Consider the following 14,202-nt stretch of genomic DNA (forward strand, 5'->3'; position numbering starts at 1 on the left):
ACTGGCTTCCAGTTGTCTTCCGGGCCCAATTCAAGGTGTTGGTATTAACCTTTAAATCCCTATACGGTCTCGGCCCAGTTTATCTAAAGGAGCGCCTTCAACACCACCAATTATGCCGCCTGACAAGATCAGCCACACAGGGCCTTCTCTCAATCCCGCCGACAAAAACAGCTAGATTGGCGGGAACTAGAGAGAGGGCATTCTCAGTGGCGGCCCCCACCCTCTGGAACTCCCTCCCACAAGATCTACGGCACGCCTCTTCCCTAAATGTATTTCGTAAAGCCTTAAAGACCTGGCTCTTTCAACAAGCCTTTGGGATTTCCGGGGAGGGTTAACTTCTATGACTGAAATGCCTCTTACCCAGCACTAGTATTGTTGTTGCTGCTGTATTGTTTATATATTGTATTAATGTATTTTATCGCATTGTGTTTTAACTGTTTACATGTACGTCGCCTAGAGTGGCCATCGGCCAGATAGGCGACACATAAATTAAATTTTATTATTATTATTGTTATTATTATTATTGTTATTGTTATTATTATTATTATAGCTCAGCAAAATCTGGAGGGCCAACGGTACTCCACACCTGCCTTACACCCTTTAAAAGGGCTTGGTGAGTATTTGATCCAGATTTCCACATGTCATTCTGAGGAGGCACTCTGCAAGAACACCTCCTTGCATCTTGCACTTACTTTCTTCTACTTTTGGCTTCTTTCTAATTGTTGTGTGTGCGAGCGCATACATGCACACACTGGGAAATGGAAAAAGCTACTGTGCTAATTTATGCACGTACAGATGCAAATGTATAAATAATTGGAAAAGAATGGACTGCCTTCAAGTTGATCCCGACTTATGGCAACCCTATGAACAGGATTTTCATGGTAATTGGTATTCAGAAGGGGTTTACCATTGCCTTCCTCTGAGGCTGAGAGGCAGTGACTGGCCCAAGGTCACCCAGTGAGCTTCATGGCTGTGTGGGGATTCGAACCCTGGTCTCCCAGGTCGTAGTCCAATACATCTCACCACGAAACAGAGAGCAAAACAGTGACCAGGTGACCTGTGAGCTTACTCAGTCTGCTATCCAGGTGCTAACTGTTGATGGGCAACTGGAAGGCCACTGCTTTACCTTTCTGTATATTTAAAATGAAGTCCCTTCAAATGGATGATGCCTTCAAACTGGGGACTGTGCCCTGACAGCCCTGTGAACAAAGGACTGTCCTCTGCAAAATAGGGCATGTGGCTAGCCTAGATAGAAGGTGGAGACTTTGAGGTCAGGGAGAGGAACTTTTGGGGCTAGCCTACATCTTATTGTTAAATGCATGAGTGGGTCTTGCATTTCCTTTGCCTTTTAAATAGCAGCTACAAGGGCTGGGGGAGATAAAACTAAACGATTTCCCGCCCCCCAACTGTAGTTAGAGAAAATTCTGTTATAAAGGGGGGCGGCTGTTTTAATTGTTTTGTTGTTTATGATACTGTGATTAAGAAATGAACTGATTTGTTTAATCTATTATGTTTAAAAATAAGCGTTTAAACTTTTTTTCCCTTGAAACTTAGAGAATATTCTGTTCAGTCTATTACGATTTTTTCCCTTGTATATCTTGTACTTAATTTTGTATGCACTGTTTATATTATGTTGATACTAAAGAGGGTGTTTTGTTCAGTTAATTGTATTTTATTGATTGTTTTTTGCAGTTGCTGTTTTAAGATGTTTTGACTTGTTGTACACTGCTTAGAGTTTTACTTAAATATAAGTGGTATATAAATGGTCTAAATAAATAACTAAATAAAAACTGGAATTATGGTACAAGTAGATTTGTAAGCCATGCATCCCAACACTGTAACCGATGGGAGCTTTCATCCTGATGCAAAAAACAGCTGCCCATGGTTGGGGTTGAGGATTTTTTCTGGGACTGCAGCTGTGGTTCCAATTTTGACAGGAAGCAACAACGGGGAACTTTTAGGCCTAGGCATACTTGTTATTTTTACCGTAGTTGTTACTTCTCATTTTAGAACAAAGTGTTTGTGATTTACTTCTGCCTTGATTCTTGGACTCAACACATGATCAACATTAAAAATAAATAAATCCAAAAGGCCAAATCATATGCCTGCTGTATTGTGCAGCTTGGACCTTGGCTTTTCAAATGTTGGCAGGCGCAGAGGAGCGGCACCCACATGGGTTTGAGGAAAGAGACGTGGCTGTGACTTTCCCTTTGACCTGGTAGTCATACAAAGCAGCCAAGTATGATCTCTTGGTTGACAGAGAGAGGAGGCAGCAAACTTTTCTCTTCTCAAAGGTCACTTTATATTCAGACAGCATTCAGGGCTAGTAGGGTTGCCAGGTTCAGGGCCTGATACTGATCCTGTATCTTTAGGAGAAGAGAAAATCAGCCAAGTGCTGGTGTTCTTGCAACGCTGTAATGGGAAAAAACACAAGGTGGAATTTTCCCTTCCCCCTGCACAACTTTTAAAGGTACAGAAGACCTCTTGGTTGCCAGAGGTGGGGAAAGGGAGAGGGAAAGGAGAATTCCACCTTGTGGTTTTTCCCATTACAGCATTGCAAGAACACCTGCACTTGACTGACTTTCTCTTCTCCTAAAGCTACAGGATCAGTCTCAGGCCCTGAGCCTGGCACCCCTAGCTAGAAGTGATATTTTGCCAAACAGAGCAACACCATCAGGCCTGCTCAGAATGATCCACAATTAAGGTGATGCCACCTTGATTAGCAGCAAGGGAGTTCTCCAATATGGACCACAAGTGCTCAGGCATCGCATAGACATATGTAAATTTACATATTGTGTGTGGTACAGCTGGAAAAAGTGAGAAAAGGGCAACCAAATGATGAAAGAGCCAGAGTAATGCCCATATGAGGAAAGGGGAGCTTTGGGGGAGGGGAAAATGCAAATTAAGAGGGGATATGATAGAGGTGTATAAAGGTGGAGAGAGAGAGAGAGAGAGAGAGAGAGAGAGAGAAGAGGATTTCCTCCATCTCTAAAAATACTAGAACCTTGGATCAGCCAATGAAACTGAACAGTGGAAGTCTCAGGACAGGACAGACAAAAGTATTTCTTCACACACAACATAGTTAAAACTACGGAATTTGTTCCCGCAAAATGTACTAATGGCCACCATCTTGAATAAGGGCATTAGACACATTCGTGGAGAAAAGGGTTCTCGATGGTAATGATGACCAATATATGACCTCAGTATCAGAAGCTGAAGCAAAACTAAGGATGACAAATTTGTTGCCATACTTCAGTTTAGATTTGGTAGGGCTGCTAGAGGCTACATAAATTTCTGCCTTGAGAGCTGGAGCATAAGGGAAGCCTGCGCTGCCGTATTTTTTGAATTAGGATCCAACACACAACTAATAGAAGGCAGGGACTCTCTTTCCCAAACACAGCAAGTCTGACAATGATTTTATTTTAGGAATTCTGTAACATGGATAGTTGCGTTGACATATTTTGCTCAAAATTCCAGGTTGGTTTTATAAAAAAAAGTCTAGCTGAATGTAGAGCATCTGCCTCACATGCAGAAGAAGAAAGAGCAATCCATGTAGACACTGCTATGCCAGATGGACCAATGGTCTGACTCACTAAAAGGCAGCTTCCTGCGTTCCTAAACCTGAGCTGATTCATGTTTGAGCTGGAAGTACATCCCACTGAATTCAACAGTGCTGATGGCAATTGTACACATTGCATACAAAGAACTGCAGCCTCACCTACTATCTTGATGCTGGACGCATTATGATCAAACTTTGTCAGACTCCAGAAAGAGAAATCAGAGCTAATTCTCCTGCAAAGGAGCTTTCGTGCAGAGGAGGGCAGAGTTTTATTTTTTTTAAAGTTGACTTACCTTTTCCTCCCTGCTGAGACAAAGCTATTTGCTCCTAAAATGCACAGCACCCCTATAAGAGGCAAGAAGATGTTCATGGTGCTGTCCTGGATAGCAATGCCCGAAAGCAAACTGGAGGCTTTTTTTGTCCCTTTTTGTTATAGATTAGCAGAACAACAAACAAAAACCCTGCCAAAGGGAGGTCTGGTCTGGTGTGGACTTTCGGGAAGTGCTCAGGTGTTCATTGCAGAATTTGGAAAGTTTATTGCCTGGGGCATTCCCCAGACAGAGAGAAAGGCAGAAGGGAAAGCGTAGGTATTTGCACTTCCTCTCTCCAATTCCACAAATCGTGCAGAAGGGCTCGTAGTTCAGTGGCAGAGCATCTGCTTTGCATGCAGGAAGTTCCAGGTTCAATCCCTGGCATCTCAGGTAGGGCTGGGAAAGACTCTTGTCTGAAACCCTAGAGAGCCACTGCCAGTCAGTGTAGAGATCACTGAGCAGGATGTACTAACGGTCTCACTTGGTATCAGGCGGGCAAGAAAAGATCAGGCGCACACTCCACAGCGATGCCAAGCGTGGCAGGAACCTTTACAAGAATGTGGAGATAGGAATGCAGTAGGCACACCCGAAAACAAGCTAGATCACCTCTAGAGGGTCAAAAAGCCACATCACTGAAAAGCTGTTCCTAGTTTTGCTTCAGCATTATCAGTTGCCATTAAGTGGTGTTCATGCTGCACCCCAAGGAGAGCACGAGGATCGGGATCCTCAGGGAGAAGAATATAATAGCTGATAAACTGTCTGGAAGCAGGGCTAGCCCAGGACATTTTGCTATCTCAAGCAAAGGTAGCAAAGAGAATCCTCATTCCATGGGCAGACAGGCCGCCGCATCTTATTTCAACTCCGGCAACAGAACAGGACCTTCCGCTTCATCTAAAGGCAGCTGATGAGCTTCGGAGGTGCAAGACAGTTCAGCTTAGGGGGATAATTGGGGAGGGCTTTGCCTCTGCCCAGCCTCAGCTACCTGATGTGGCCGCCTCACTGCAGGAATGGGGCGTCTGTGGCCTTCCAGATTACAGCTGACATCATCCCTGATCATTGGCTATGCTGGCTGGAGATGATGGGAGATGGAATCCGACATCCAGAGGGCCACATGTTTCCCTTTCCTGGCATAATGGTAGGGCCAGCCCCGACTGGGAGACTTCTCATTCACCATTGCCCCTCTTACATTGTGGATCTGACACTGAGTGCATTTCAAGTTCGTATAGCCAGAAGGAAGCTCAGGCAGGCCTGAACTGAGACTGCACCTCCACAAGGTAACAGATGGAAGTGGCCGAATAGGCTGTATCACTTCAGAGCACAGATGAGAGACAGCAAATCCCAGCAGACAGAAAAACAAGATGAAGGGAAATGTTTCTAAGCAAGCCCTGCTCCTGTGATATCATTTTTTCTCTTTCTAGGGATTTGTTTTCAGTGTAGAAGAGCATTTACAAATTTATTTATTTATTTATTTATTTCATTCCATTTCTCTACCGCCCTTAGCCAATGGCTCTCTGGGCGGTTCACAGCAAGGAATAAAATACAATACAGTAAAAATAAAAATCAGGTAAAATCACTAAAAACATACAGCTTGAGCATTTAACCACTTGGAATAAAATTAACTTAACAATAAACATTAAACATTAAAATGCCTGGGAGAATAAAAAGGTTTTAACCTGGCACCGAAAAGATAGAAGGGTAGGCGCCCGGCGCACCTCATCGGGGAGACTGTTCCATAATTCGGGGGCAACCACTGAAAAGGCCCTGGATCTAGTAACAGCCCTCCGAGCTTCCCTATAGGACGGGACTCGGAGGAGGGCCTTAGATGTTGAACGTAGTGAGCGGGTAGGTTCATAGCGGGAGAGGCGTTCCGCAAGGTATTGTGGTCCCGCACCATGTAAGGCTTTATAAGTCAAAATTAGCACTTTGAATTTAGCCCGGAAACAAATAGGTAGCCAGTGCAAATGCGCCAGAACAGGTGTTATATGTGCGGACCGTCTGGTCCTCGTCAGCAGTCTGGCTGCTGCGTTTTGCACTAGCTGTAGTTTCCGAATTGTCTTCAAAGGCAGCCCTATGTAGAGTGCATTGCAGTAGTCCAATCTCGAGGTTACCAGAGCATGGACGACTGAGGCGAGGTCATCACTATCCAGATAGGGGCGTAGCTGGGCTACCAACCGAAGATGGTAGAACGCATTCCGTGCCACTGAGGCCACCTGAGCCTCAAGTGACAGGAATGGATTGAAAAGGACCCCCAAGCTACGAACCTGTTTCTTCAGGGGGAGTGTAACCCCATCCAGAACAGGTTGAACATCCACCACCTGGGTCGAGAAGGCACCCACCAACAGCGTCTCAGTCTTGTCAGGATTGAGCTTCAGTTTGTTAGCTCTCATCCAGTCCATTATCACAGCAAGGCAACAGTACAGCACATTAACAGCCTCACCTGAAGAAGATGAAAAGGAGAAATAGAGTTGCGTGTCATCAGCATACTGGTGACAACGCACTCCAAAGCTCCTGATGACCGCTCCCAGCGGCTTCATATATTTTATTTATTTTTATTTAGTTGCATTTCTAAACCGCCCTATAGCTGGCAGCTCCCAGGGCAGTGTACAACATGATAAAACCACAATATTTAAAATACAGCAAGTGTGTATTGCACAGACAATATAAAACATTATATAAACAAAGTAAAAGAAAACAAGAAATAAAATAAATAAAATTAAAAGCATAAAATACATTAAAATGCCTGGGTGAAGAGGTGGGTTTTTACCTGGCGCCGGAAAGATGACAGGGAAGGCGCCAGGCGTATCTCATCTGGGAGGGCATTCCATAATTCGGGGGCCACCACCGAAAAGGCCCTAGATCTTATTACTGTTCTCCGGGCCTCTGTATGGGTTGGGACCCAGAGAAGGGCCTTAGACGTCGAGCAGAGTGAACGGGTAGGAACATAGCGAGAGAGGCGTTCCATCAGATATTGCGGTCCAGTGCCGTTAAGGGCTTTATAGGTAAGGACCAACACTTTGAATCTGGCCCGGAAACATATTGGAAGCCAGCGCAGTTGGGCCAGAATAGGTGTTATGTGGTCGAATTTCCTCGTCCCAGTAAGAACTCTGGCCGCAGCATTCTGCACTAGCTGAAGTTTCCGAATCGTTTTCAAAGGTAACCCTACGTAGAGAGCATTACAGTAATCCAATCTGAAGGTTACCAGAGCGTGAATAACTGAGGCTAGGTTCTCCCTGTCCAGATAGGGTCATAGTTGGGCTACCAGCCGAAGCTGGTAAAACGCATTTCATGCCACCGAGGCTACCTGAGCCTCAAGTGACAGAAGCGGATCTAATAAGATCCCCAAACTACGGACCTGTTCCTTTAGGGGGAGTGTAACCCCATCTAGGGCAGGTCTGATATCAACCATCTGAGCAGAGGGCCCCCCAACCAACAGCATCTCAGTCTTGTCAGGATTGAGTTTTAGTTTGTTCGCTCTCATCCAGTCCATTATCGCGGCTAGGCAGCGGTTCAGTACAGCAACAGCCTCACCTGAGGAAGATGAAAAGGAGAAATAGAGCTGCGTATCATCAGCATATTGCTGGAAACGCACTCCATAACTCCTGATGACCTCACCCAGCGGCTTCATATAGATATTAAAAAGCATGGGGGACAGAACTGAGCCCTGCGGGACCCCATACTGGAGCACCCAGGGACTCGAGTAGTGCTCCCCAAGCATCACCTTCTGGAGACGATTCCCAAGATAGGAGCACAGCCACCGCCAAGCAGTGCCTCCAACTCCTAAATCCGCGAGTCGCCCCAGAAGGATACCATGGTCGATGGTATCAAAAGCTGCTGAGAGATCAAGGAGAACCAACAGAGTTACACTCCCTCTGTCTTTCTCCCGACAGAGGTCATCATACAGGGCGACCAAGGCTGTTTCTGTACCAAACCCCGGCCGAAAGCCGGATTGAAATGGATCCAGATAATCAGTTTCATCCAAGAGAGCCTGGAGTTGGCGAGCGACCACACACTCTAGAACCTTGCCCAGAAATGGAACATTTGCTACCGGCCTATAGTTGTTAAAGTTATCAGGGTCCAAGGAGGGCTTTTTTAGGAGCGGTCTCACTATCGCCTGTTTCAGGCAAGGTGGGACCACTACCTCTCGTAACGAGGCATTAATCACCTCCTTGGCCCAGCCGGCCGTTCCATTTCTGCTAGCTTTTATTAGCCACGAGGGGCAAGGGTCCAGAGCGGAAGTGGTCGCCCGTATCTGTCCAAGCACCTTGTCCACATCCTCGAGCTGTACCAACTGAAACTCATCCAATAAAACAGGACAAGACTGTGTTCTGGACACCTCATTAGATTCAACTGTTACAATATTGGAGTCAAGGTCCCGACGGATGTTTATGATCTTGTCTTGAAAATGCCTCGCAAACCCCTCACAGCAGGCCATTGATGGTAATATTGCGTCCGGAGAACCAGAGTGTAAAAGTCTCCGGACAACCTTATAAAGTTCCGCTGGGCGGTTACAAGATGACTGAATGGAGGTAGTGAAGTATTGCTTCTTCGCCATCCTCACCGCCTTCACATAGCGTTTCGTGGAGGCCTTCACAAGTGCATAATTACAGCCGTCGGGAGTTCATCTCCATTTACCCTCCAACCATCTCCTTTCTTGCTTCATCACTCCTAGCTCCTCGGTAAACCAAGGAGCCAATTGAGCTCTGCAATGGAGAGGGCGCACCGGGGCAATTGTGTCAACTGCCCGGGTCATTTCCGTATTCCACAGAGTGACCAGGGTTTCGACAGGATCGTCAGTTTTATCAGCCGGGAAATCCCCCAGAGCCCTCTGAAATCCTTCAGGATTCATTAGTCTCCAGGGACGGACCATCTTAATTGGTCCTCCACCCTTGCAGAGGGGAGAAGACGATGTGAGTCTAAATCTCAAGAGGCGATGATCTGTCCATGACAAAGGAATAGATGTAAGATTCCTCACTCCCAGATCACCTTCCCCCATTTCAGTGGCAAAAATCAAGTCTAGAGTATGTCCTGACACATGCGTCGGGCCAGTAACAAATTGAGACAGCCCCATGGCTGTCATGGAGGTCATGAAGTCCTGAGCTGCTCCAGACAAGGCGGTCTCGGCATGAATGTTGAGATCCCCCAATACCAAAAGTTTGGGAGATCGCAACACCAAGTCCGAGACCACCTCTGTCAGCTCAGTTAGGGAAGCTGTTGGGCAGCAGGGTGGACGGTACACCAACAGTATTCCCAGTCTGTCTCGCTGGCCCAACATAATGTGCAGACACTCCAGGCCATTAGCCACTTGGATGGGGTGCCTAACAAGAGAGATGGAACTTCTATAGACCACAGCGATTCCCCCTCCCCGACTCTCGGATCTACCTAGATGCTGAACCGAATACCCAGGTGGGCACAACTGGGAGAGATTAATACCTCCCAGATCGCTCACCCAGGTTTCGGTAATGCATGCCAGATCGGCATATAGATGTTAAAGAGCATAGGGGACAGAACCGATCCCTGCGGGACTCCACAATGGAGAGTCCAGGGCATCGAGTAATGTTCCCCAAGCCCTACCTTCTGGAGACGATCCACCAAATAGGAGCGGAGCCACTGCCAAGTGGTACCTCCAACTCCCAATTCTGTGAGTCTCTCCAGAAGGATATCATGGTCGATGGTATCAAAAGCAGCTGAGAGGTCAAGCAGAATCAACAGGGTTACACTCCCCCCGTCCCTCTCCCGACATAGGTCATCATACAGGGCGACCAAGGCTGTTTCAGTGCCGAAACCAGGTCTAAAACCGGATTGAAATGGATCAAGATAATCGGTTTCATAAGAGTACTTGGAGCTGGTTGGCAACCACACGCTCTATTTTTTTATCATTAATTTTATTCAAATTTTCAAACACAAAACAAAACAAAACAAAAAAGAAACAGATTAAACAATAAAATAAAATGTTGACTTCTTATTTGTCGCAGATCAGTTATAGGTCTATGATATATAACAAACCTGTCTCTTAATATATTACAAAATCACTTTCCTCCAGTAGTTATCTTAATTAATCATCAAATCTCATTAACATCACTTTATTCTTTCCGCAAAAAGTCAAAGAGAGGTTTCCACTCCTTGAGAAATATATCCATCGATTTTTCTCCAAATAAACATGTCAATTAATCCATCTCATCAAGTCTGCTAGGCCCAGTAATTTCAATAGCCATTTTCCCATTATCAGTGTTAATTCCATCTTCCAACTTCCATCCTTGCACCCATAATAATCTTGCTGTCATAGTCATATAGTAAGAGTCTGATGGGAATTTCTTTCATCACAAATATTTCCTTGCCGTCAATTCTGAATGTGTTGCTGAAATATTGTTGTAAAGTCATATCTCTGTTCCTCTTTTTTACGAAATGCACTAGCACATCTCTTGAGAGTTTTTCCATTGTCACATATCTGGAATTAATTCTATAAATTTTCTCTTTTTCAAGTTCCATCAAATCATTCCAGTCCAGAAATTCCATCGAAACATTGATAACTTTATCTCTGATATCTTCATCAATTTCTCCAGGGACAACGCCGAATTCCAAACAGTAATCTTTATCTCCAGGATCCACAAACTCCAAATATTTTTCCAGTTCCACACTTGATATATCTGTTCCAATCTCCAGGACTTGCATCCTCCCTTTAATTTTTGCCATAAAGTCCAAATCTTTTTCCAATTCCACATTTTATATCTGATCCAATCTCCAGAATTTGCTCCTTCCCTTTAATTTTTTTCATCTTCTATTGCTTGTCCATCTGCTCCTTTTCTCATATAATCCTTTATTTCTTTCAGCTCCTGTTTCACTTTACCAAATTCAGTTGCCATCTCTTGTCTACTCTGTCCCAGTTCTTGTTTCGTTATCTTAATCTCATCCATTATCTTCTGAAACATATCCAGAGGGGAAAACCCTTCCAGGGATACATCCAGGGTCTCTGTCACTTCTTTGATTGTCATTCTTAAAGCCGAAGAAAGAACCCTTCAAATTTCCAATATAGCCACAATTCCCAAGCAAAGAGTAATTTGCTTCTTTTTCCAGCAATAAGGGAGTTAATATTCCAGGCCTGTTGACATCATCTGGCCAGCACAGTTCTTATCTCCCGCACGTCCAAGAATGCAAAACAAATTTGCATTCACAGTGCCGAACAATTAGTAACATACACAAACAGCAGATTCGTCTAAAGAAAGTAGTCCAAGAAAAAGTAGTCCCAGACATATATCAATCAAATAATCATCTAGATCAGATTTTCTCTTCGGGTAAATTGCCCCTCATCCATTTTAATCTTTATAGTTTCCAAATTCAGGCCAGCTTTTTGCCATAAAAAATAAGATAAGCTTTTTAAATTTTCTTTCCTCCTCCTTAATTCCTTGTATAAAAGAGAGAAGTGTAACTCACCCAGGTATCTTGATTTCTGATTCTTAAACAAATCTCTTTTACTGTAGTAATTTAAGCCAAATGATAAGATTAGACAGAAGAAAGCTTGCCCGTTGTGGATCGTTTAAAAGAAAAAAGGTCTCGCTTTTTTCAGCCCAGCTTGCTGGAAGTCCTAACTCCGTCCTCGGCTGCTAGGTATGCCTTCTTTTCCCAGGGAATTCCTGATCGATTCCAGCCACCTACAGCCTAACGAAGTTTCTGTGGATAATCTTCGGTTCACCCTTGCCTGGGAGAACATTTATACCAGTCAAAGTTCCCTTTTGACTGATTTTAAACTGAAAAAAGCTTCCTCTGAGACAGAGCTCATCTCAGAGGCAGCCACAGGCGGAGCAATCCTTCTGGGAAGTCCGGCAACCACACGCTGTAGAACCTTGCCCAAAAATGGGATGTTCGCAACCGGTCTATAGTTGTTCAGATTATCTGGGTCCAAAGAAGGTTTCTTCAGGAGTGGTGTCACCACCGCCTCTTTCAGACAGCAGGGGACCACTCCCTCTCTCAAGGAGGCATTTATCACTTCCCTGGCCCAGCCGGCAGTTCCAACCCTGGCAGCTTTCACTAGCCAAGAGGGGCAAGGATCCAGTACGGAAGTGGTTGCACGCACCAGTCCAAGTATCTTATCAACGTTCTCAAGCTGTACCAACTGAAATTCATCCAATAAATGAGGACAAGACAGTGCTCCGGATACCTCATTAGGTTCAACTGCCATAATATTGGAGTCTAAGTCCTGGCGGATGCATGAGATTTTATCTTGGAAGTGCCCAGCAAACTCATTACAGCGGGTTTGAGATGGTTCTAAGTTATCCGGAGGGTTAGGATGAAGAAGCCCTCGGACAACTTTAAAGAGCTCCGCTGGGCGGTTGAGAGATGATTTAATAGTGGCAGCAAAATATCGCTTTTTTGCTGCCCTCACCGCTTCTGTATACCATTTAGTGGAAGCACTTACCAAGGCATGATTGCATCCGTCGGGAGTCCGCCTCCATCTGCACTCGAGCCTCCTCCTCTCTTGCTTCATCGCTCTCAGCTCCGGGGTATACCACGGAGCTGCATGAGCTCTGCAAGGGAGAGGGCACGCAGGAGCGATCGTGTCCACAGCCCGGGTCATTTCGGTGTTCCATAGTTCAACCAGGGCTTTGACAGGAGCGCCAGTCTTCTCAGCCGGAAAATCCCCCAGAGCCCTTTGGAAGCCCTGTGGATCCATTAGTCTCCGAGGTCGGACCAACTTAATAGGTCCCCCACCCTTGCGGAGGGAAAGGGATGCTGTAAGCCTAAACTTCAGCAAGCAGTGATCTGTCCATGACAATGGGGTCGTTGAAAGACTCCCCACCTCCAGATCACCATCTCCGTGTCCAGTGGTGAAGATCAAATCAAGAGTGTGCCCTGACACATGTGTTGGGCCACTAACGAATTGAGACAGCCCCATGGTTGCCATGGAGGCCATGAAGTCCTGAGCTGCCCCAGTTACAGCAGTCTCGGCATGGATGTTGAAGTCTCCCAGTACCAATAGTCTGGGAGACCTCAACAGTACCTCCGAGACTATCTCAGTCAGCTCAGTTAGGGAAGCTGTTGGGCAGCAGGGTGGGCGGTACACCAACAGAATTCCCAGTCTGTCTCCTTGACCCAGCACAAGGTGGAGGCACTCCAGACCAGTCGTCAACTGGACAGGGTGCTTGATGAGCGAGAGAGAACTCCTATAGGCCACAGCTACCCCACCTCCCCGACCCTCGGATCTACCACAGTGTTGAACCGTATAGCCAGGTGGGCAAAGCTGGGAAAGAGCAACTCCTCCCTGATCGCCCACCCAGGTCTTGGTTACACAAGCCAGGTCGGCACCCTTGTCAACAATTAAATCATGGACGAGGGAGATCTTATTGTATCTTCTGCCTGCATCCTGAAATGATAGAGTCCCTTTTTGTCGCCTCATGCTGCATGCACAGATCAGGCCCAAGAATGAGCTTCAATTAGTGTCTTATGAATGGATGAAAAATCCACCCACCAAATCTTAAGATGCACAGGGCAGGTTCAGTGGCCAGGGCTTAGGGCACCATCTGCACAGTTGTTTGGAGAAACAGGCAGCTATGGGTGATAAAAAGGTATGGAGGTCAATGAGAACACATGGGAAAAGCTATCAGGACTAGGGTTGCCAGGTCCATGGCCTGAGACTGATCCTGTACCTTTAGGAGAAGAGAAGGTCAGCCAAGTGCAGGTGTTCTTGCACCTCTTGGAGGCCGGGCCTGGCAACCAAGAGGTCTTCTGTACCTTTAAAAGTTGTGCAGGGGGAAGGGAGAATTCCACCTTGTGGTTTTTCCCATTACACTGTTGCAAGAACACCTGCACTGGGCTGACCTTCTCTTCTCCTAAAGATACAGGATCAGTCTCAGGCCATGAACCTGGCAACCCTAATCAGGACAGATCTAAGTAAACCTGAGCTAGAGTTCATGTTAAAGTCTTCGCCATGGAACGGCTGTCAACAAAATGATTGCACTTCACCACCACCACTGTGCCCGCATAGTCTCAGTCAGTGGAGCTTTGGAACAGGTCAAAGCTGTGAAAGATCTGGCTTCCCTTCTGGATCATTGTGTCATGCCTGCAATGCTCATTGGGCTATGCTTGTAAGATGCTTCAAAGAGAAAATATCTGGATGCATCTGCTCCAACGTTGATTCCACACCAGCTGCAGAGTAGCCCTGTGGTAATCATAAGTTTTTGTTTCTGTTAGTTTTTATTATTTTTAATTGCTGTAAACCGCCCAGAGAGCTTTGGCTATGGGGCGGTATATAAATGTAATAAACAAACAAACAAACAAATAAATAAATAAGTGTAACTTGGTTATACAGAAGGTTTGGCAGGGCCCATTGTAACTAAACTG

General features: G+C 45.7%; 1 protein-coding gene across 1 annotated transcript in view; it reads right to left on the minus strand.

Annotated features, from left to right (window-relative positions):
* C9 (complement C9) overlaps nucleotides 1-3,962 on the minus strand; it is a 37,546-nt gene extending 33,584 nt beyond the window's left edge. Inside the window, exon 1 of the mRNA XM_061616920.1 lies at nucleotides 3,853-3,962. Within this exon, the coding sequence (XP_061472904.1) occupies nucleotides 3,853-3,929 (77 nt within the window). The 5' untranslated portion in view covers nucleotides 3,930-3,962. The remainder of the gene's footprint in view (nucleotides 1-3,852) is intronic.
* Nucleotides 3,963-14,202: the final 10,240 nt, after the last annotated feature.

Source organism: Rhineura floridana, chromosome 1 (assembly GCF_030035675.1).
Source record: "Rhineura floridana isolate rRhiFlo1 chromosome 1, rRhiFlo1.hap2, whole genome shotgun sequence".
NCBI lineage: Eukaryota > Metazoa > Chordata > Lepidosauria > Squamata > Rhineuridae > Rhineura > Rhineura floridana.